This window comes from Cygnus atratus, chromosome 11 (genome assembly GCF_013377495.2).
Source record: "Cygnus atratus isolate AKBS03 ecotype Queensland, Australia chromosome 11, CAtr_DNAZoo_HiC_assembly, whole genome shotgun sequence".
NCBI lineage: Eukaryota > Metazoa > Chordata > Aves > Anseriformes > Anatidae > Cygnus > Cygnus atratus.
In genome coordinates this window covers 10,178,155-10,202,536 of record NC_066372.1, presented here as the reverse complement: position 1 = coordinate 10,202,536, position 24,382 = coordinate 10,178,155, and the positions used below count along the sequence as shown (strand labels likewise).

The 24,382-nt window shown below is 46.2% G+C and overlaps 1 protein-coding gene across 1 annotated transcript in view; it reads left to right on the top strand.

Annotated features, from left to right (window-relative positions):
* The window catches only part of ARIH1 (ariadne RBR E3 ubiquitin protein ligase 1), a 55,794-nt gene that overhangs the window by 810 nt on the left and 30,602 nt on the right, over nt 1–24,382 (top strand). Inside the window, exon 2 of the mRNA XM_035566760.2 lies at nt 21,251–21,318. Within this exon, the coding sequence (XP_035422653.1) occupies nt 21,251–21,318 (68 nt within the window). The remainder of the gene's footprint in view (nt 1–21,250; nt 21,319–24,382) is intronic.

The following is a 24,382-nucleotide window of genomic DNA, read 5'->3' as shown; positions in this document are numbered from 1 at the left end:
CAGGGCTCCAAAGAACATCCACTGACTTCCGATGAGCGTATCTAATCTCCTGGCTCTTGTGCTGTTGGAAGAAATTCAAGCCGCTGAGGCTATCTAGCATCCTTTTCTAAATATTTATAGCTGGGTTTTGCTCCAGCTTGCCCTAAGTTTCTGGTGCCGTCCGCTTTTCCTTGCCGGTGACCAGAATGCGTGGGTTTTCTTTTGTTTTGGTTTGCTTGGTGTTATTCAGAGTTACAGCGAGCAAACAGCAAACGCTTCTCTTTACCCAACAGTGTGAACAGCAGTGTGAAAGTATTAAATTTCTGAAGTGGTGTGAGGAGACTAAATTTATTGATAGTACATAACAAAGGACACCATTCCCCCAAATCAGTTGCTTCCTAGTTGCGTGTACTTCCAGTGTTAAATACGAGATGCCTCACTGAACGTTTTTGCCCAGCTGTCCTGTGCTCTACAGTGACTCCACGAGCAGCTTTAAAATGGGGCTGTATGCGCTGTAACGCCACTGCAGTTTATGGGGAGCTCGATGCAAACTACTGCCCGTGTGTTCACCTAGGAAATGAGTAAATGGCAGTTCTTCAGTCATATTAAAGTTTATAACTTTAATAACAGTACCGCGTACGTAAGGCTTATAAAGGAGTCTGGCTCGATTAGCTGATTATGAGAGCGCTCGGCTAAAGAAGATCTCTCGGTTACGTATGGATATTTCCTTGCTCCCAGTTATTGACCCTAATGGAGGGAAATGAAGATGTGCAAGTGGGAAGTAGACATGCAAACACTTGATAAAGTTTTTAACTCTTCGAAGTAGTGATTAAAATGGTGAGTGTGTGTTTAATGACTAAGACTGTGAGAATCATCACCCGTACTGGTGGTATTGGACAGACTCAGCCATTTGTCCCAGCTTTGAGTAAGCAAAGTGGTGGAAATGTTTCTGCTGATGAGGAATATTGAGCATCCCGCTCCTGTGTGTCCCTGGCCTGATGAATTCACCTTCATATTTTTTAGAAGCTGACTTAAATGAGGTCCTCTTTTCTAGTCCATGTTTTTTCTTCCTTTTTACACAGCCCTTGAGCTGTATAACTTGAGCACTGGGCCTCAGCATAGCAGAGCTAGTAGCCAGAAGTTGAGGGAGGTGGAGACCCTTCTCCTGTTCTTGCACCCGGGGTGGGAGGCCTGACCCTCCCCTGAGCTGGCTCTGTGGGGCTCTGCAGAGCACAGCCGGTCTGCAGGAGCTCCGTGGCTGCTGTTTTAGGTTTTGGTGTTAGGTTTGTGGTGGTTATTCCTGGTTTAGCAGGGTGCAGAAGGCCAGTTGGTTTGGAATATCATGAGTCAGCCTAGGACCTAACATCAGCTCAAGTGCTGGGAGACATCAGAAGAGGGTAGAAAAACATTAAGCTACTCCAAATTGCTTTGAAATGGCACCTTACTGCTACTGGATTTCTAGTCTGTTCGGAGGTAAGTGAACTTAATTCAGTCAGTGCCTCAGCATTTGCTCATCCTCACTTCTATTGCTTGCGTTGAAAGCTTCCAGGGCTCCATTCTGTATATTTCTTGCTTTTGGCGCCCAACCAGGATTGCTGCTGCTGCTTTTCTGGTTCAGTAAACCTTTTCTGGACTCATGTTGGCTCAGGATCCTGCTGCGGATCCTTGGTTGCAATCCTGTGATTCACTTGTTCCAGTCTAGAACTGGATGGCTTTGGTTCCTGCATATCTAAATTAGGTTCTTGATACTGAATGATAACTGTTGCGGTTGCCTGTTGCAGTCCTCAGGAGCTTATTTGTTACCACGCGGAGGTACCTGATGTCCGAAAGCTTCAGCTGTAGGGCCTGTGCCCTCTCATCAGTGGAGGTACCAATTTCTGGTCAGAAGTCATGAATAGGGTTTTCTTTTTCAGTTGATTGTTTTGCAGGTGCAATGAGAAGAAAAGGTATCAGTGAGCCATGAAGCACCTGCAAGGGGGGTACCTGAGCTGCAGATACAACTTCCATGTGCAGGGATTTGGGCCTTTGTCCCTAACAAAACACAGGGCCTGCGGAACAGTTATTAGCTGATATAACCACCAGTGGAAGGAGTTGAATTAAATCTATTTTCCCATCCATTTAATCACTTCCCAAATGCGAGCTGTATAAGAACAGCCCAAAGTTCTCAGGAAAGGGGTTGGACCTGACGAAGGCTTTGCTGAAGTAGTGGCTAGCGTGTGATAAACTTCCTGGCTATGAAGCGTGTGATTTGTGCTGGCAGCAGGTAACGTGCATGTGAAGACGGCTGCTCAGTGCTGAGCTGTTACCTTTTTCTATCACTTGGCCATCTAAGACCGCTAAACTTGCAGTGAACTCAGGAGGTTTCAGAGTGACTCAGATACTCAGCATGTTTTGCATTCACTCTCTCTTGTCTGAGCATAAGGGGGATTTCAGGTGCTTAATGATGATTTTTGCACAGTGTTTAGCATCTATGCTGATAATCTGATTTGACTCTCTGTGCCACATGGCAAGAATTCCCCTTCTCCTCCAAATGCAAAAATAGGGGCATGAACAAACCTCTAACCTTGCGCTGTTGATTGGCTGAGACGTTCAAACCCCACCTCAGATCCGAGTATCACTTCCATTATATTGCTATAATTACACAGAGTAGAGAATCATTCCACAAGTTATTTTGGTTTTAGTTGTCAAAGTAAATGGGCAGACTTCTGGGGTGGTTTTTGCCAGCTGCTGGCAGAATAACTGACCGAGCAACTGCAAAAACCTAGACATAAAGGTTCTGGTAAACAAAAGGTTGTGTCCTTTGAAAGGCATTTTCCCACAGTTGGATGTCGTCCCCGTATTCTTCCTCTCCATACTTTGGGATGAGGGATTGTCCAAATAAGTTTCTACCATCATTACGTCTTTTTTTTTTTAATATCAGACTGCTATTTCTGTCTTTGCTGTAGATTTTCTGAAAATAAACTTGGAAATGTTTAGAATAGCATGTTTATTTCTACTCTGAATAGAGCACGTGATGGTCGGTGTCTCTCTAGTCTTGCTTGGCTCAGTGTTTTTGCCTTGTTGCAACTTTGGTATTTCTAAGCTGGGTTCATTTTCCACTCTTGGTCAGCTTTTTCTGGAGTGTTTGACATCACTGTGACGTCACCTGACAACATTTGTCCTTTTTGGACTTTAGCAGGGTTAAGCACTGGAAAACTCTCAGGGTGAAGCTCGGAGATGGTTGATGACATTTAAAACAAAGCACAGAAAAGGGAGCTGAGCCCTTGCTTTTTTTTTCCACCCAGAGCAGCACCCTGGACGCAGCCGGGTGTCGTGCCTTGTGAGCACATGAAACCCCCCTGGCTTTGGAAAGAGACAGAAGCACCGCATCTCACGCAACTTAGTCTAGCTCAAAAATACCTTTTCTCTTTACTGCAGGCTGTGAAATGAGGTTCTGCAGGGTAGAACAGGTAATGTGCAACATCAGAACATTTATACTGAATACTGGTCCTCGTTTAGAGGACCAGGCTGGATAACTTCTTGCGAAGTGAGTATCCTTACCGGCTAAAGCTTTGATGTTACAATAAGCCAAAACCCCAGGCTGCTGTGAAGTTACAACGCCGTGCTTGTTGAATTGGGTGAGGGGCAGCCTTTTTGTGACTGGGGCAGTGCAGATACCCCCAGAACACTGCTCTGCAGTTGGTCAGGCTCTGTTACAGCAAGTATCAGTCCAGCGTGGCTTGGGAAGAGCGGTGTTACTACACAGCGGCTCCTCTTGCTCGGACAAAAAGTGCTGATTTCCAGTTGTAACTTAGGAAATCTCCCAAGTAGTGGTGTAATTCAGTGGTCTTGGCAATGCGTTCAAAATACTTTGTCCAAAATAGGAATGACTTTCCAGCGAGCAACAGGCATCACTGCTGTCATCCAGGGCTGTGCTTAAAACTGGATTTCGTGTTAGAGATGACATCTTGAAAACCCCGAGTGCTTGAAGCTGCTTGACAAGCATTAGGTAGGAGTCTGTGGGAGGAAGCACTTGAGGCTGATGCTGCTTGCAGTGCCTATACGAGGTGAGTTTGCAAGGCTCTGACTTCTCTTACTGTGTGGTTAGCTATTTGATAATAGAATTCAGTTGGGGCCCTGAATGTTATGATGCTGGAAGGAAATGCTTTGTTAAACTCCATGGTTCTGTCACATGGCGTTTATAAGGTGTTTCATTATCGGAGGAATGTGCTTAATGTTTCCAAGGAACGGAATAAACTTCGTGGTGACAAAGCACTCCTGAAATCTGCTACAAGCCATCGCTGTAAGTCTTTTGGAAATGACATCCTATCTGTTCCCTGGCTGTTAAGACATGTAATTCTGAATATAATAAAGCTAAAAAAACAAAAACAAAAACCTATTATAAATTTCAGTTACCAGGTCTGTTCTATCTGTTAAGTCTCCAGAGTAAGCTAAACCTCATGCTTAAATGACCCACTAGCTTTGTGCTTTAGATTTGTTTCTTTTAGGGCAAACATAAGTCTTATGGCTGGCCATGAGTAAAAACTGATGCCGGGCTCTGTTGCCCCAACATCACTTTGCCGAAATCACAACAAAGCAGCTGTCTCTCAGGGGGCCTGTGGGTGCAGATGGGGACTGCTGTGTCCTGGGGATGTTTGCAGAATGAAACTGAAAACACTTTGTTCTGTTTTTAGTTACTTTTAAACATTTGTTTATTGGGGGGGGAGGAACAAAAGATATGTGCAGCCATTGGTATTCCCTATGGGTTTAATTTTAGTTAGCAGAACCATACATGCCACGCAAAGCAGAAGTGGTGGTTCTGCTCTAAATCGGTAACTGTTGTGCCACGGAGAAGTCGTAATTGAGACTGCAGCACTCATGCTCCTTGATATGAAACAATAGCTGTGTTAGAAGCACGTTGTTCAGTCATATGCAAGCTGTGGTTTCCTATCTATCTGCTTATCCCGGGCTCTTACTCCTTAGTTTCAGACTTGCAGGAATTTAAACTTCATAATAGGAAATAAAGCCGGACTTCTGATGCTTTCCGTGTTCCTGTGGCATGGCATGGAAGTGTAGGGCAGTCCTGTGCCTATTCAGAAATACTTTGCATACTTGCTTAGTGCTGTTTGGCAAGCAGTATTAGATTTAAGAGCACGGTGCACAGAACTGCAGTTTGACAGTGTGTGCTTCTTATGATGAAAACTGAGACCTGGAAGACTTCAACTTTTGTTTGAAGTGAGGCTGTAAGCTCATAAATTAGAAGTAGCTCCCTGTACGACACCTCCCCAAGCCCCCCTGCCACCTGTTGAACTTTTTCTCTTTTGAAAACAAGCTCTCTTCCCCCTTACTCCACACGTGAGGCAGAGTAAACGAGGAATTTTGGGTCAGCTGCGATGGCTCTCACTGAACTCTGAACTGTGCTCTTCTTATAATGAAAGTCCTGTCCGTGTCATTCAGTCTGCACCTTATCTGTTCTGGGTTGTGTTTTTAGTCCTCTGGAGTTAGAGGGATCTAAAAATACTGTAAGTGATGTTTTCTCTTGCTTGTGGCTGTGTACCCCATGTTATTTGGCATCCATGAAGGCTGGGAGGCTTTTTTCTGTCTATACGTGTTTAATGCTACTCAGTGTCATGAAGTCACTCTGGCTTCTGCAATTGCAAGAAAATTGCAGCCTCATTTATTGTAAAACGCACACGGCAGGTTCGTAGCTACTTGGTGATGCCAAATGGTGCATTTGAGTGCAGCCCAGAATACAGATGCCTGCGTGTTTGATAAAGGAGCTCATGTAGGGTACTGCAGGAGGCTCCAGCGTGAAGGTGAAGTGACCAACTCTGAGCTAGAACAAAAACTGTGGTTTGTAATCTGATGATGGAAAATCCGCTGATGCTTCAGTCTGCACCATCCCAGGTATTTTTTGGTTGGGAAAGTTGAACATCTTGCCTTTGCCTGGCTCATATTTGATCCCTCGGCTTGCTTTTTAGCTTTTGATCTCGAGCTGTGATGGAAATACTGGCTTAAATGAATGCATTGAGAACTGCTATTCAAGGCTTCCTAAGAAGCTGAGTTTCATCTGTAACTTAGTTCAGCAGTGTTTGTGCTTCACAAATCAGAGCCTTTTAGAATTTGAAATGTCCTTATGACTACAGACACTCTTTCAAAAGAGGTCCCTTGTTTACATGGCATAGTAACGCTGAGTAATGGGTTTTGGTATTCAGGGTAGTAATAGTGCTGTGCGAGTACAGTGGTTCACACAGCTAGCTGCACCAAGTCTTTCCTCTGTTTGCAGAGGCTGAGATCTGCAAATGCCCGGAATAATTTCAAATTCCAAGTCTTAGGCAGATATTTTCAGCAGTATCTAAGTCATTTGGAACAAGGAGGAAGCTAGTAAGCCATTTAGAGACTTTGTTTTCAGGGGAAAAAAAATGCTTCTTGTAGCTTAGGCACCTGCCTCTGAGCACGCTGGCTTGCCTTGTGCGAGTGTGGTGGCATCAGGGTCCCTTTTGGCAGCACCCCTGGTCTTGCCAGCTCTTTTAGGCAGCTCTTGAGAGCTGGTGGGAACAAAGGAGAGCCCTGTGAGCAGGCGGTTTCTGGCCATGAGTTAGGAGAACTGGTGTGGTAGCCTGCATGCCTAGCTAAAGCTCTGCTTCGTGGCCTTTTCCTGAACTGCTGATGGTGCCCGCTGCTCATGCTAGCATGTTCAGTTCCTTCCTTTCAGCCTTTTTTAAAACATTCTTGGGTTTCTACCTTCCTCATTTAAAACTTTTACATCCTAGAGCATGATGTGGCGCTTCTGATTCCCAGACGTGGGAAAACACTGAGACAGGTGGTGCGAGGAGCCTGTCTTGGCTGTCTTGCTTCAAAACCAGGTGTTCGGTGAAAGTGATTGTGGCTGAAACAAAAAGGCTAAAATATAAAGGAGAAGAGTTTATTTTTTTGTATGACTTGCTCAATTTTTTGAGGGCTTGAGGTTCCCTCCACGTTCTGGGACATCATGAATGTGCCTCTTCTTGTGGAGAGAGGGTGCATGTTAATTTACAAAAGACCCAGCTTTGATTGCTTTGTAATTTGAAGAATTTGGGAGCTGGAGGGAGGTAGTTTCCAACACTAGGAATTCAAAGCTTGATCGTTCGCTTATTGCCTTCATAACATTTTGAGAAAAATTCCCTGCGCTTGATAGAATAATGTTTTGCTTGTTGCTTTGCCAGGTAAAGGATGCAAGCCCTTAACTGTTTTCCAGCAGGTGAGCAGGGCAGAGTAGGAGCCCTTGCTGAGGGGTTCTGCTTGGGCACAGCTCAGGTCATCTTGAAGTGCGGAACGCACGCTAAAAATGCAGGACTAGAAGAGTTTGTACGGTTGTACCTGAAAGTAGTCAGCTGGTGAAACAACTGACTGCCTTGGGTGTTAGCGCCAAGATTTTCCGTGTGTGTATCTCCACCTGGAGACTCAGCTTCTGTGGCCTCTTTTGGGCACGGATGTACTGATGGGTGCGTATGGAACTTCTGGAAGAGCTCGGCATGGCTGTGGTAAGTGCAGATCCCCTCTGCAGCTGATAACTTCGGATTGCATGTGTTCTTGTGTAACAAAGCACAAATGCAAGCAGCATTCCTTTGTCTGGCAAACAAATGTGGAGAGGGATTGGGGGAAAATAGGAGAATTCTTGTGAGCAAACGGTCTCCCTTGCACTACACTTCCCTCTGTGGGAAGAATAACATAAGAAGTTAACTCTTAAAAAATTTACATCTAATTCAGGCTCTGGGATCTGCAAACTAGGGAGGTGGAAGGGAGTGGTCTGAAAACACAAAGAGCTGAGGACCAAGAAGGGAGCGTGCGTGCCAGATCCGTGTCTTAAGGGGCCTAGGGAGAAATCTCCCGAGGCGTCGCAAGTTCAGGCTCCAGAACAGGGAGTGACAGCACTTCGCTGATCAATGTATTTCAAAGCTAGAATGAACACCAACTTCTTAATAAAAAGATGGAAGAGCACTCCAGCATGTAGTCAGCATTTCATTTCTCTTCTGGGAGCTCTGACAAGTTCTGGTAAGCCCAGGCAATGAGTCCTTGCTTTAAAATGAAAAATGCAGGTTCTCGTTCTGCATTCCTCGATAAACGAACCCAATAGGTGCTATTAATGTGAAATTTGTTTTTGTGTGAAGTGGAAGTCTTCAGGGTAGAATCCCACCTGGTGTGTGCACACAGAAAATTAACAGTTTCTAATTACTATGAAGATCTGATGAACAAACATGTCTGACATCCTTGTTTGGGTAATTAGCAATACTTCTGTGATGACTTGAAAGGCTCTCTGAGCAACTTGGGTTTATTCTTCAATTTCATACATATTTTATGTATGCGTTAGCATGTGCTCTGACAACCCTTCTCATGCTCAGCTTTATCTTATTTGATAAAGTGATGCGTTTGAAGCTTCCTTATTTGTATTGCTAAGAGGTGAAATGAACACCTGAAGATATTTTTGTGTTGGACAGAGATAGCTGATCGTAAAGGCGAGTGTAGTTAGCTATGACAGTTAAGATTAAGTATAACTTGATAAGGTCTTAAAATATTGCATTTAAGCAATGAGATAATTTACTTCCAGTTGGGAAATCAGTGCTGTGTATTGCAAATGGGTTTGAAAACTGTATAGAAACTGGTATAAATTTTGGGAAATTCGTTTTAAAAACAAAAACATGCTTCTTGGCCTGCTGTCTTAATTTCTGAATCTCATCTGCCTTTTTGTTAATCCTCTTTGGGGGTCACTGTTTGGGATCGAGCCTTCTATCTCTGGTGTTGACATTTTTGGCTAGGATGATGTGTGTTCTGCACGTGAATGATAAGGACAGTTTTGAGACGCAGTAAGTGCTGTTTTTTAACAGCAGCGTGGCTTGGAGGAGTTCTCGTGGGTGCTTTGTAGGTAGCTTATGGGAGCGTGCAGGGCTTGGCGCTGTTGCTGCCAGGTTTTACCGTGTTCCTTAGGGACCCTTCAGCAGGCTCCCAATCGTGGTGCTAACAGAAGGTGCTTCTCGGAGGAGATCGTCATGCAGAGACCCACGTTGCTTTTTGGGGTGGCTGGTATGGGAATTATCTGGAGGGAGGGTGTTGGAGATGTGCAGCAGTTGGAGGCTGCAGTTACAGGTGTGACTGTGCCTTGTTCAAGGGTGTGAATGAGCACAAACAGAGGAATTGCCAAACTCTGTGCCTCCAGAATATCCTTTCTTCACTGGTGGCTTCTGTGGAGGAAAGTTTTGAGGTGTAAACAGGCAAAATCACCTCTCCAGTGGAAGTTTTGGCTCATAAAATGGGACATTGCTGGAGCTCTGTTTTGCTGGCTATAAAACCAAGTACGACTAAATGAGCATAGTGTGGTAAGTAAACTGCAAAGTCATCAGTAAGAAGTGGTCTGAGCTAGAAGAGGCTTGTTGGGGAAAGGATGCTGGCAGGTTTTCCTGGTGCAGATGCAGCTTCTGCCAGAAAATAGTGCTTTTGCAGGTAGAGCTTCTTTTCTGTGGGGGGAAGTGATATATGCTGTAACCACATCTGCTCTGGGGCTTTTGCCAAGGTGAGAACGTTGCCAAAGATTACGTCCCCAAGATGCACCGGCAGTGACTTCCTGGGCCTATCAGGTTGAAAAGCACTAAGATCACTAAACTTGAGTTTTTGTGCGACTTGAGAGTTGTAGGCCCTGCTAGGGGAGACTTGCTCGTCAAGGTGACATCGCGTGTGTGCAAAACCACATTTGGCCAGCAGATATTTCAGAGGGTTACGTTCTTCCTGTTTCACGTCGCAGTTCGGCGAGACTGTCCGTCTTTCTGCCGGCTGCTGCAGAGGTAACGCATGGTGAGGGCTGGAAATGAGAAGGTGGCAGCAGCAGCAACACGAGGAACTGAAGTCAGCCCAAGCAGTGTTTCTGCTCGAGAATTACGGTGCGTGTTGCTGTTCTGGTGAGCGGCGAAGGCTTCTCTCTGCCCACGCGTGCAGCACCGAGTAAACGTATGTGCTGCTTTGAGCAAGGGATGCCATTGGAAGCAATAAGGGCTGGAGGAGAGAGATACGGAGCTTTTGGATGCTCACCAAACCCAGACCTGGGGAAGAAAGATAAGATGGGAGGACGTTAAGGATTTCTCCATAAAAATTAGCTTGTGAAGTGCCGCTGGCTAAACATTCTTCTGCTGAGTCTGTGTGTGTCATCAGTCACATTGTCTCTGACAGGCTTAGCGGCTGCATACCACCTGTGACCCTGTCTCAAAACTTATTCGAGTTAACCTGGCCACTGAGTGAGAGGTGGTTTTGTATTGGGCTGGGATTTGTTTAGCTTTCGTGGTAGATTTTTAACTGATTGATTTTTGAGTGCTACTTGAATGCTGCTCATTGAAGAAGTTACTTTGCCGTACCGTTTTCTACTCCCTGTGTGCCTTCTCTGTTGGAAAATGTTAATTGCAATGTTCTGAAGTGGAAGCCTGGATTCAGGGCACGGGCTGCACAGGTGTGGTACTTCGAGATGTTGGGGCAGTGAGCATTTCCCCCTGCAAGCACCTCTGAGCCCAGGAGCTCTGCCTTTTGCTATAGGAGTTAGCCTGTCCTTTTGTTCAAACTTCTTCTCAGAAGAGCAAAGCGCCGTGTAACCAAGCACTGCACCAACTGCCGGGACAGGAGAACCACATGTTTGTGCCAGCAGCATCATTTGGGGTGAAGGTGTGCTCAGGGTAAACCAGGGTATCTATGGCAATGATTGATTTTTGAGGAGTCAACACGAAGGCAGTTGGCTCAAGGCAGCCTGCCATTTGGTTGGGTTATCTTTCTTCTGTGATAAACCTCTCATCTGTCTTTGTGTGTGAGCATGACGTGATGGTATAGGTGTTCCCCATTGTTTCCTGGTAAAAGCAGGTGGGAGACAGATTCCCCAACAGTTTGAGACGTATTTGGGCTGAATATTCCTGGGTTCTGATCCTCTGCTTGCAGACTGTCTGAAGGCAGCTCACTCTTTCTTTAATAATTATCATCTTGAAGAACTGTTGAGACTAGGAAGAGGGCAGTTGGAGATACCAGAGACTTTTTCCAGAGAGTTTGCAACGCTTAATCCAGAAAATCAATTAGTTGTTATTGTTTTCTTGGCACACGTTTGAGCCTACAGGCAGATCTGCTATAGAAATTGTCTACGGGAAAACAAGCACAAGTTGTCAGGAATTTGCCCTTCCCGGTGTGCGTGTCGCTGCGATGGGTGTCAGAAAAATGTCCTCATCCCCCCTGCCTGTCTTCTACTACACACTTTAAGTATGCCATGGTATTGTTACTTCTTCAATGGATTTTTTTTCTCCCAAAAAAATCCAGTCATTTGACATCACAAAAATACTGTAGGGTACTCCTCCAGGAAAGACTTTGGTGCAGGTACATTCTGGGATAGACATTTTTCAGTCAGATTCAGTTCTGTTCTAGCGTGTAGATTTTTAACGCAGAGTAGCAGGTCTTTGGGAATGAAGTGATGGGTTGGTTTCTTTGAGAAGAACACGTGGAATGTTCTTGTTTGTAAAACTGACCTTAAAAAAAAAAGGGTTTCATAACCATTGTGTGTGGTTGTACGACTGGTGCTGTACTGATTTCTTTCTGGGGTGAAGTCCAGTTTCTGAGTTCTTCACAGATCTGCTAGCAGCATCCTTCTGAGGCAGCAGAACTGCCTGTTGAGTGCTGGAGTGGTTTAACCAGGTGCTTAAGCAGCAAAAGTGAAGTTGTGTTACCCAAGGGCATGCAAAACCCACGGAGAAGGCCCAGCTGTTGCTGACCAGGGTCGAGGCAGCCTGCTCCTTACGTTCGATGAGCTGCTGGACGTTGCGAAGCTGGCAGAGCAGCGGCTTTGCTACCTGATGGGGAGGAAGAGTGCGAGGTTCCTACCGGGATGTATTGAGCCTATGAAATGGGTAAAGTCCTGTGGGTGAAACTGGCTCTGGACCAGAATCTGGCAAGGCACAATGCTGACTGTGGTGAAAGAGCAAAATTAATGTTCTGATACACATTTGAGGGAGGAAAAAGAAGCAGGGACAGCTTTTTTTGCGATACCTCACACTTCTGTAAAATGATTTAAAGGAAAAAGCATTTGTACAGCAATGTTCCCTCTTCAGCTTTATTCCTTTACCACCTTCTCCCTGCACACAGGCCAGGCTCTGTGGGCGCCATGGGCAGATCTGGGCTTTCCCAGCAGCAATTTGTTCCAAAGTTGAGGTGGGCACCCAGAGAAGACAGCATTTCCCCCCAAACCCCAATGCGCTGCTTTGGGTTGCTTCCCCTTTATCCACTTGATGAGTCGCTCGCCTGACCTGTGCCACTTCTGTAGTCTTTCCAACCTTGACTAATAAAAGTTTGTTTATTTTTTTTAAAGTGGACTCTGTAATGAAAGTAGGGTTAGGTCCTCTCAGCAGGCACCTCCATCAAGGTCTGTCTCACAGTAAGGTGGCTTCTGGAGAGAGGATGGCAAGCTTTCACCTTCTGGCTGAGAAATGAGCTTTCTGGATGATGCTTTCTGGGATGGATGCTTAGGTTGCTCATGGGATGATGGAGGAGAAGAGTGGGACCTCTGCAGTAATGTGCATCAAATTGTACCTTGATAAGCTTTCAAGCCTTCAGGACCAGAAGATCTGGCAGGAGAACCCCACTTAGACATGTCTGGCACATGGCTCTGGGCAGACCGACCTCCCAAACAGAAAAATGTCTTGGGAACAAGACCCTCCTGTCCAAGTTGTGCCAACTCAGCTGTCCGGCCTCACTGTGATCTTGGTCCCGGAACTGGTCTGGGTTAAAATAAACCAGGAAACCCCTTCCCCCGGGTCAGTTCCTTCGTCTGCTTCACTTGTAGCTGTGCAGGCAGTTGTGCTCCCATCACAGAGAGGTCAGCAGTTGCACGAGCTTGTGTTGCTGCCAAAATAAATACTTTCAGAGCCGCTTCTGGTAGCAGTGGGATGCAGCTGCTCCAAAGCAGGTTCTGAAGAGCCCGTTTTACTGCTCTGCCTGGTCACTGTCCTGTTTGTTCTTCCAGTCAAAGGTACTGTTGTTGCACAGGCACTGGAAAGGGTTCAGGAGGGCTTTTTCCATTCTCAGAGTGTTTCTTCTAAAAATGCTGCTCTTTGCAGTCTTGTTGCAGAGCTGGGGGTTGCGGTACCCATTGCCCCCTCACTAAATTCCGCTGCTGTCATTCAGGGTCATTTCTTTCTGTGGCAAAATAAGCTTTTGTATTCCTCTTGCATCAATATTGTTCACTTCCCTTCAAGCTCCGCGCTAGTGAATTGTCTTACTGGTTTGAGACAAGAATTGAACCCATAACCTTGCATCTCTTCTAGGCTGTGGGACTAAATGTATCGATTGCTGCTGCTTTCTGCTATTGAGGTGCTTGTGGTCTAGAGAAAACCAACACTCTTCCTCCGTATTTGGCACAATTGGATCCATTTGCAGTACATTTACATGAACGGTGCAGCAACTGGTGGGTCAAAACGAAGTGGAGTGGGGTGAGAAGCTTTATAGTGCAGGTTCATAGGGGACAGAAGAGGAAAAATTGGAGCCTGGAGGTCTGGAAGAGCAGTTCTGTGTAACAGCAGGAGGGAATGGGGGCGAAATACACCTTGGGGACAGTGCTTGTAGTGATACACGATGGATGAACAGGGAAAGGGACTGCACCTTGTTGGTGATCTGGGAACCAGAGGGCTCTGAGTGCTTTTTCCGAATAACCATCTGTTTGTTTCATTGATTTCTCATCCTAACAGCAGCAGTGCTGTGAGGCACGAGATGTTGGCTGAAGGTTTGGCCTGAGGGGGAAAGTGGTGGTTACTGAAGACCTGACCTCTGCCTGGATGAACCTGCGGGTCCTTTGCATTCAGGATTGCCAGAACTATTTTTGGGTCATGTATGGGGCGCTTAAAATCACCCTTTCTACAGCTCAGCTGCTGCGCCGTGTGCTGTTTTCTTCCTCGGCAATGGGAGACTTTAAGGAGCCACCAAAATAGTAAACTGAACGAATTATATGGAAATGATGCCATCACCTTCTCCTACTCTTTTAAGGCAAGTCTTCGCAAATTTGTGAGTGGGAGGCAATGGGTTGAACAAACCCATTCTGAAACACACTCGGCACCCGTGTGCTCCCACTCCGGTTCTCTCTCATTATGTCAGCTACAGTCGCTTGGCGGCAACTCCGGAAGCTGTAGACATGGCTTGTTGCTTGCACAGATCTGCTGAGTTTTTGCTCACATGTTGAGAGTTCTTGTGATGGGAGACCCCAGAAGGAGCAAAATACTGGGTGTGATGCTGCCTTTGGGGAAGGGTCACCTTTACACCCAAAAGCTCGAGTGAAAGGTAGTAGAAGCCAAAATGTTCTTCATACAAAATGTGTGAAATAGGGGCTGACGTCTTCCCATATCCTATTATCAAACCTGGTATAGAAGCAAATGCAGGTGAAGCACTTAAAAACAGCTTCCCTGGTCGTATCCCACATGTGGTTTTAAATCTGTGTCAGTTGGTGGTGGAGCTTCTGCAGCCATCAGAGAGCCAGAACTGCCCAGAACACCGAAGCGTGGCAAACCCATCTGCTCTTCTTTTATTTGGAAGTATTGCAGTGTGAATGCAGTTTTTGCATTTCCGAATTTGCTAATTCATCCCGGAGTTGTTGCTTGAGGATTTTTTTGATTTAAAAGCTTTGTTAGACAATGGATCTTTGTTGTGGCTCTTAATCATTAACCTGAAAACTTTCCAAAAGGCTTGGAGAAAATGTGAAGCAGCTGACTGCTTCGGTTTTGTCTCTTGAACCAATTAAGTGGAATAATAAAGTTTTCTCCAAAGTTGCTTTTTATTATCTTCCTCTGCTAAAAGAGTGTATGTTCATCAGCTAGAACCAATCAGTAAAGTGCAGATAAATAGGTTACTACAAGCTGAAATCTTCATATCAAGCTGTCATTTGGTGCCAATGTGTAATGTTACTAATTCAATAATTCTGGAAGACTTAATTTTCAAAATCAGAGATGATGTGTGAAGGGCGATTGATTGAGATCAAGTAAGATGTGGGAAGCTAAGGAGATGATCAGGATGCAAGCTGAAGCTGCTGTATGTGTTGGGGGAAGTTGCAGTAGGTACCAGCCAGAGGACAGCAGTGCTGGGCGGTGTTGCAGGGGGGTAGCCTGTCTTCGAGCTGAGTTGCCTGGAAATGCAGGAAAAATGGAAATTTGAGTGATTTGGAGCTGGATAATTTGAGAGGATCGCTTCAGTGCGGTTGCAGGATGCAAAGCCCATGTCCTCAGTGGGTGCATAGAGATAAATAGTGCCGATTTCTTTTCTTATTTCTAACAGGCTTTGGAAGCTGAGATCTCTGGTTCACGTGTGTTTGTTGACCTGGCCCTACAAACCATGAGATGGCACAAGGCAGAAAGGCACCTCCGAGTAATCCTCCTGGCCTCAGGGGATGGCAGAGGTGGAGATTGTGGATGGGCAGTGGTGGGCTGATAGCTTTAGCTGCCGTCCTCATCATCTCACAGCAGCACTCAGGGTCTGTATGTAATCGAGCCAGGCAATACTGGGTTACACCAAAGTCTTCTAGGGTCCTCTCGGAGCTCTTGGTTGGTGTTGTTAAAAACTAGTAAGTTTGAAGGTAAGCCCTTCAGGAGATCAGGTCTTGGAGGTGCTCAACACTTATGTCTCATCTCCCCTCATCTGTTCCTGAGGATTTTATTAAGCTGCTAGAAAAGGGATTCGTGTTTGTAAGATTTCCTGTAATTGTCTCCTGCAAGAATAGATGTGAATGGATCTTCACAAACAAAGGTCGCTTGGCACACGTGTAAAACAATGCAGACCTGATGATAACAGCGTTACCGTAACGTGATTCTGGCTAAAAGCTTATCTAAAATGCTTCCAACTCTGTTTATGTCTACGGTTACCTGCACGGGACTGGGAGATGCACAGATGAAGAGCCGTGGCGTTAGCAACAGTCGGTGACCTGGTTATTGCAGGACTCGCTGCCGGCATTCGCTCTGTTATTGCCGGACCGAGGAAGCAGCGGTTTGGTGCCCGGTGTGCTTTGTTGGCTGCCCCCGGCCTGGAGATGGAGAGTGAGTCCTTGTCCTTGAGAAAGCGGGCTCGGTGTAAACCTGGTCAGGTTTGAAATGAAGGCTTGTTGGGTTGTGCTGCTCCTGCTCGGTGGTGGCATTAATGCGACCGACTATTGCCCGCTTGTGCCCATCAGATGCGACTCGGGTTAGGGCACGCCAGCCTATGGTCACCCGCAGGGCAGCGGGGAGAAGCGTGTGGCGCATCCAATGCTGATCCTGGCCATCGTGAGAGCTACAGCTAAGGCAAGCCAGAAATCTCCTTAATTTATCAAGAAATCCGTCAAACTTTTTCATGGGGAGGTGGCTCTCACTCCACCTGCTAACATAAGACGTGTCACGTTGGTTATTTTTGTTTTGTTTCTGCTTCTTTCCATGGTGTGCGCAGCGATGTGGCAGCAGGAAGCTTTGGTGCCGTTTGATCCTGCACGTGCTTGGAGGGCAGCTGGAGTTTCCACTTGGTGCTCCTCTGTTGGCAAACGCTGTGGTTTTGGCTGATTAAATATTTACAGCGGTGGCGTGACATGCTGCCTCCTTACTGGAACACGTTGTTTTTTTTTTTTTTTGAGCAAATGCTCCAAACAAACTTGATTGTTCCAAATAGGTGCAGTTTTGAACTCTTTTTGGCAGCCCTCTGCTTTTTCACCTGCGGGTGTCATGTGTCACCTTCAAGCACAAGTCTTTGTCCTCAACCATCTGCCCTGAAGCCAGTTGGTTTCCTTCTGCCAGCGAATTTAAAATACGGTCTTGTGGCGTTTATGTGCCCGTGGAAAATAGCTGTGGATGCTGCTGAGGCTCAAACCATTCATAGATGTGCGGGGCTTGGGTGAAGCCAGTGTTTCTGGAGCGTCTGCTCTGTGTGCCAAAGCAGGTTCATAGAAGACTGCCCTGGAAGCAGTATCAAATTCATATCGATGCACAGAGTCTGAGAAAGCCACTGCTAATGGGAAATAGATGCTGCAGTTAGGATGAAAACTGTTGAAATGCCAAAGCTGCCATGATTAAAAAACAAAACACAAGCAAAGCCATGAAATGGGGAGGAACAAAATGAAGAATTTATCAATACCAGGTCTCAGGGAGGTGAGAGATTTTTTTCTGGAGAACGCAGTTTAAGGTGAGTTGTTGTTAAATGGTTTTTATCTGCAGTGAATGCTCAAATTGGAACAGCAGCTTACTCTCAGCATGTGCTGAGAAGCTGAAGTCTGAAGTATGCTTTTGTCTGTAATAACTGCAAGAATTAACTGTGCAGCTCGTCTTGACAGATGAAAACATGAATGGATCAAGTGCTGCAAACTGTCATTCAGCAAATTATGCTGCTTGGAAATTCTGATTTAAGCTAATGTCCTAATAATCTTCGATTCATAATTCATTTATAGCATTTACAGGCATCCATGTTCCTCCTTCCAGTTTGTTCTTTTCTTTTGGTGGCAAAAAGAATTTAACTCAGGTATTCGTGACCAAGCTTCCAGTTCCTCACATTCTGCTAAATCAGGGAGTTTTATTTCAGTTTGTGATGCTTCTTTGGAGAAGTCCAGATCTGATTTCTGAACCTTTGTAGGGTTTCCCATCCCTGTGTCTCCTGCTTGCATCAATGTGTCCAAAGACGACAATGTAGCTGAGAACAGTAAACGTAAATATCTCCGCTGAGAAGCAGTAGTCGAGTGGAATCTGTTTGAAGCAGATTGGGACTTGGCTGCTTTGTTAACCTAAAAAAAAATCCCTGCTGCAGGACTGCCTGCATTTCTCTGTGGGCAGAGCTTTATTCTGAGTGTTTTGTTAGCTAGCTAGTTGTGACAGCGAGTCTTTGAGAGTGCCCTGAGAATTTCAACAAAATGGCTGCTTTCCTCGGGTTTCATTTATATCTGGATATCAACAGGCTCGCTGCCCCGAGCTCTAGGCAATCTTCCTCAGCTCGACATGTAAAATTTAATAGGCGACTGCTATAAATTAGATCTGCTGTTTCAGCTTTCATCAAACCACATCTGAATGGAAATTGAACGTTTGAATGTGTTAGCTTTTTCCTAGTTTACCATCTGTTTCTGGCTGCTTTACTTCTTTTTCTCGGTAAACAGAAAGCACCCTTTGTAAAAGCCCGCTTCTTCGGCCGCAGCTCCGAGCCCGAGCAGTAATCCTGGCTGAGCAGCCTCGTAGCCTGTCCGTAAGTGATCTTTGTGGGGTGACACTCACGCACAGCAATCCTGGGTGAAAAATGAGAAGCCTGTCCAGTTTTGGGACAGAAAACATACTGACACTGAGTAACCCAGCATCATTTGGGAGTTAATTCCCCCAGGTGCCTGGAGCATGCCTGAGGTCTCTTAGCAGCGGCCATGCTGATGCAGGGCTGCAGCAGAACTGGTGTCAAAGCAGGGTTTTGGGTGATTTTGGTGCCATTTTAACCCATACGCAACTGAGCAGGTGACAGGACGTAGCTGCTCTGCAGCAGCTAACTCCTTGGGGTAGGTGCGGATGATTTCCCCCAACCAAAGCTGCTCCCCAGTAACTGGGAGAAGTGTGCACATGCCAGCAGTTAATGCTGAGCAGCTGTCACCCGGCTCCTTGCAGGTGTGCCCAGCCTTAAATTAGAACAGCCCTTAATGCTGGAGGCTTGTGTGTTTGTGTTTAAGGGTGGTTGGCATTGTGTAAACCAAGCCTCTCAGGCTGCCTCCCTCCCTCCGTGCCACGGGCTGGATTACGTTGCTGCGCGCGCAGCCTGGGGGCAAGGGCAGGGCTGTGTTAATCCTCAGTGTCGCTGACCAACCAGTCAAGTTGTAAATACCCCATCTTGGATGGGGCAAGCAGCTATGGGTGGTGGGAGCTTGTTGTGCTGCTGGTGTTTCCTTTTTTTTTTTAAAAATACCACTGAACAAATCCTGCTGTAGCTGAAGCCCACCAAGAGCTGCGTGTTTGCATTACAATGCACCCCGCCACCAGCGCTCCTCTCTGAAGTGTAATCCTATAATAACACACTGGATTGTGCGCTGTCACAGTGGAAAAACAGCTTTTTTGTGTGTGTGACACTGGGATGTTTGGGGCAGCTGATCAGGAGAAACTTGTCCTGCAGTGGCACTTGGTTGGGAAAACAGACAGGCCCCAAACGAGATGCTCCTGTTCTTCGCAGCCGCGCGTCCTTCGGTGAGCGGCGTTTGCTGGATTTGCCTTGCAGCACTCGCTAATCACCGCAGAGCAGTCGAGTTCCGTGTTAGCACAGCATAACTCACCCTCCAGAGCGGGGAGAACTTGTCTGTCTGCCTCCTCTGAATGAGAAAACTCAGGCTACTGCATCCGTCACCTAGCCTGCAAAGCAGTTGATGGGTGATCCCTGAGGCCTTAATGCGGCAGCCAAGGGGGTTGCTGTAGCAGAAGTCTTGGGGTTAATTTAAAGCTCTCAGTGTTGTTGCTTGAGAAGTTAAGAAAACGTTGCTTTGTTGTGCATCCTTTTGGCAGATCGCTGGACCAAAGGATCCTTGTGTCTGAGGGAGCCGCGCGCTTTGCTGCCCGAAACTTACTTGTAGATCTGGAGCGCAGGCATGGGTGGTGGGCCCAAGGTATTAGATGGAGAGAGCTGTACGTGGTATGAGGCTGGTATGTTTAGTGGGTTCCCTGGTTTGGGGCAAGATTTGTTCTATAGAAATAGAGATTTATTTAAAAATAAATGTTGTACTGGCTATTTGGTGCAGGAGACTTGAGCTGATTGGTGGCAGGGCTGCCGTGAAACACTTTTTTCCTTTTTAAAGGGGGCTCCGTGCTGGCTTAGCGCATCTCCTGCATGGGTTACGGCTCAAAGGTTACATCCACATCGCATGTGAGACCTGTTCAGAGGGGGACTGGGGCCGTGTTCACAGTAGGGAGTGTTTGGCAGTGCTGGCTTCTGGGTTTTCAGCTGCAGACTGACCATCACAGCTGCTTGTGGGGCTCCACTGGATCATCTAACCTTTTTAAAGTGGTTTTGCTTGGGCTTTTTAAGCTGGAAAAATTTCTTAATTTAGCCTTAAACAAGCCATGTTGGCGTTAATAAGAGTAAGAACAGGCTGAAGAGGGAGAGGATCATCACTTTGTACAGCATAAACTGCAAGACTAGTTCTTTGTGCTCAAATTTTGACGTTGGGGCTTTATTTCAGGGAACATTTTTGATGCTGTCACTGCTGGAAGATGCTGTCCCGCTTGTCCCAGGCTCCTTATTCCTGCCTGCTCCCTTGTGCTGATGCAGCTGTCTGTGTAGGCAGGCAGTAAAGCAGAGGGTGAGGAAGGGGTGGGACTGTTGCTTTGGGCAGCAGTGTTGGCTTCTGGCAGCTTCAACTTGTAGCTGTAGCCTGCGGGCTCAGAAAAGCACATTGCTATTTCATGTTCTACTTTTCAACAGCTTCAGAGTGTCCATTGAAAATCTGCCCTCAGGCAAGCTTCCATTTTGGTGTCGAATGGCAGAGGACCGGCACCCACTCTTAGGGCGCTTGCAGTTGCGTGTAAATGGTCCTTGCCCTGAGCCGAGACAGCTTGGATTTAGGGAGCTAGGGCACAGTGCTGGGGTGTAACAGAAGCTACACGGGGTTTCATCTCGTGTGTCCAAAGCCTTGGCTGAAGATACAGGCATAGCTAGAAGAAAAACTTGAGTAAAGTGAAAATTGGCTTTTATTTGTAGTGGTGTTTTTGACCTTTCCAGGCTGTATTTGTTTGTGTTGGATAATTACATAGTGCTTCTGAACCTCGGGGTGCTTTGGGATCGCCTGGAGGCTTCATGGACATTGTCACCTTGTGGCTGGTTACTTTCTGGGCGAGTTTTCAGCCCAATGTTTGGGGGTTTGAGGTTGGGACAAATATGGAATATTCTTGTTCTGCAAATACTGTGCGGGAAAAAATGGCAGGGTAGATGCCACAGTGAGCCCTTCCTGCATCTGAAGGGCATCCTGGGCTCACGCTGCATGAGCACGTGGGACATTGAGATGTTGGGGCTTGGGCATCTGTTGTGGCAGCAGTAGCTAACCAGTTCCTGAAGTCTTCAGCTGTACTCTCGTGTAGATGTTTTGCTTTAGAGATGTGTTGTGGTTTTTGTTAATTTTTTCTATCTGTCAAGACAAACTGTTTTCCAGTATGGGCTGACAGAATTTGTGCAGGCAGTCCGTTATCAGGCACGCTGTTCTCCCTATCTGCTTTTTCAGAACTCTGCTTGGGATCCTCACGATACAATATCAGCTTGGTAAACTGTTTTACTCAATTATTCTTTTTCTTTTTTTCTCCAGAATCCAGCGACTATCACTCGAATACTGCTTAGCCATTTCAACTGGGATAAAGAGAAGCTGATGGAGAGGTAAGCAGCCACACTTCACATCGTACCCGCAAGAAATGTTTCTTACTGGATTAGTGTGAGAACGGACGAATGCAGTGTGTGTGGTAGGAGAAGCTCTTGTGTAAGCTCTGGATGTTTCCTCCTCCAGCAGCTCTTACTGGCTGAGTGACTCCTTGGTTTAATATTAATAATGCCTTCAAGATTTGAGAAGGTTTGGAAGCTAGTTACCACTTGGAGCGGTTGGGTGCCTTTCAGCTTCAGTACGTAGAGCTGCTGGATTTTTGCAGACTCTGGACTAAAGCAAGCAGGAACAAATTCCTGTTATCTCGCAACTGTTTTGGGTTTGGATTTAGTTGCTTTTACATCTTATCCTAGCATGCATGTTCCTGACTTGATTATTCTTCAGTCTTGCTGAGACCAAACTCATCCTGACTGATGAGGGGTGCTGGTAAACTGCATCTGCCTTCCTGGTCTTTGTTTTGCAGCGCTAATTTTTTCCTTTGGAGGGTGTGTGTGTAAATAACGGCTAGAGTTTTGTCTCTCCCTCTGAGCAAAGTGTTTTATGGCTGCTTCTCTTCTTTGGCTCTCACCTCTTGGAAGGTGTTGCTGGTAAAGGTGCTTTCTAGTTTGTCTTACAGTGGAGGTCAAATCTTCCTGCAGTGGTAATGCACCTTTAAAAAAATTTCTATGCCAGTGCTGCTGTTGAAGAGTACGAAGGACCTGGAGAAATCAGTTTCCTTCAGAAGCCCTTGGAGGAATTAGGCTGGACCAGAAGGAGCAGTAAAGGCAGCATGGTGACTTAGGGTGGTTGCAGTCTCTGCTGGTCTTTACACCAAGAGTTAGGAGACATGATTGGGTCAAGGGGTGAGGGCAGAAGTCTGTGCATCTGTAGGGTTGTTTTGTTATTCAGGTTCTTCTCAATTACCATTTCCTGATGATCAGGGCAGGAGAAAGCAGGGTGCTTTGCGCTCTGTGGAACAGTATGCAGCAGGAGTTGGTAGTCCTGTGAGCTGGACCCCTACCAGTTAGCAGCCCGGAGCTCTGTACCGTGGGTGGAGGCAGGAACTTCCACGCATGGTCATTTCAAGGCTGTCTGACTGACTATAACTGTTAAGCATTCTGCCTTAGCTCCTTCTGTATAACTTCTCCCCCTTCATTTTTTTGTTTAAGCTTCTTGTGCTGGTTCTTCAGGCTAAAGTTCACTCTCTTAGGCTATCTCCTTCTCACTTTGAGATATCTCTGCCTAAGTGTACTGAAACATCATTCATTTATTCAGAAGACTTCTTTTTTTCCCCCATTCTCACCGAAAGCTTGTTAAGGCTGCCATCCATTTAAAAAACAGTTGGCCTGTGGGTTTTTTTGAAGGGGGGTGTCAGCCACTTCTTTGCAAGGTATTATTGTTAAAGGCTTTTACAGTTTGCAGCCAAAACATTTTAAGTAAGTGTAAATATTTACAAAGTCCACAGGTAAATATTTACTCTGGGTACATATTCATTAAAATACTTATCTTAATTCCATAGGATCACCCCTGTGAGTAATGTAATACATGGCCCTTGCTTATGCAGAGCTATTGCACACGAGCTGCAGTTTCAGTGCAGGTACCCTGCTGTACTAGAAAAACATTAAAACGTTTTCCCTCGAGGAGCTATTGCTGCTTTCTGTCATCTCTTCACCAAACGAAGCCGTCTGCAGCCCTCCGCTGGCACCCAGCTGCGTGAAACAGGAGCGGGATGCTGGGGGATGGCTCATTGCAGAGGGTTGAGGAAGACTCTGTGATTGCTGCAGTATTAGATGAAGGTGAGGGTGGGAGGCGAGTGGTCACGAGCTAGCTGCAGATTGTGTCTTTTTGTCGAAGTGGAGGATTTTGCTAAAACAGATGCTTTGGAAGTTTTTCCTATTTAGACAAAGACGAGCTGATTAAGCCCAAATCTAGACTTGGTTAGTCTTCCAAAATAAAGATGGTTTTTGAGTCTGGCTTGGCTTTGTGTGTTTCCAGCAAATCTTAGGGCAGCATTGTGCTACTGTCACCAAGCAGAAAAACACGACTGGCTGGGAAGCATCCACGGTGAGTGGAGAGGCGTGCTGTAATCGGGCAAAAAGTTTGATTCAAACTCCTCCAATTCAGAAGCTCCTGCAGTGTGGATGGGTTTAATGCTGGCTAAGGTGTAATGTTTGGGTGCAGTTTGTGGTAATAGCTGTCACACCAAGTCTGAGCTCGAACTCGGTTGCTTAATGGCGTGTGTTTACAGACCTAGGCAGTGCCTCTCGTACCTTAGCTCATCGTGAATCAGCATGACCCTCTGGCCAGCCCGATCGGACTTCGCCTGCAGGAAGGCAGATAAACCAAGTGGCTTTTTTCTGATAAGTGCCGAGTGCTACCAGGTCTGAGCTCGTGAGATGAAAATTTTCATGTTTTAATACACACAAACCTCTCTGCTTTGTTGTATTGTTACGCACATTTTTAATACGCAGGTTGTTATGGTCTGTGACAGCTTTGTCATGGAGTAATTGCCCGGAGTTACTAAGAGGGCAGATATGTTACAGGTGTTTATTCTACCTCAAGTGAGGTAATATCCACAGTTCAAAAGCTGCCCTATCCGCTCCTGAAGTACTAATTATTTGACTGGCTCTGAAAGCCAAATTGGTGTTTTGGGGTGGGTTGGTTTGAAGGATAGAAGTGGGTAGTGGAGGAAATACTCCAGCTTCTGAAGTGTTGCACGTGTCTCAGAGAAGGATGTTATTGTCTAGAAGAAAAGCAATTCCTGAAGAAAAGCAATTCAGCATATAACCAAGGGCCTGATTTGGGATACAGAGAGAGATTTGAGGCCCCTCATAGGTGCTTCTTGGTGGCTGCATGTCTGCGTTCCTCTGAGCAGAGGACAGATGCTCAAACAGCCTTGGTGGCTTGGCTGCTAGCCCAGGCTGCCTCTTCTCCTTGCTTTTGGGATCCCCCTCCTGGCTGTAGGTGCCTTCATGCCTCCCTCCTTTCCCTTGGGCGTGTAGGTGCTTTAGACTATTCAGCAGGGCTGAACAGGTGAAGAAATTATTGCTTATGGCCAGCTTTTTGGTGTGAAGGTATCTTTTA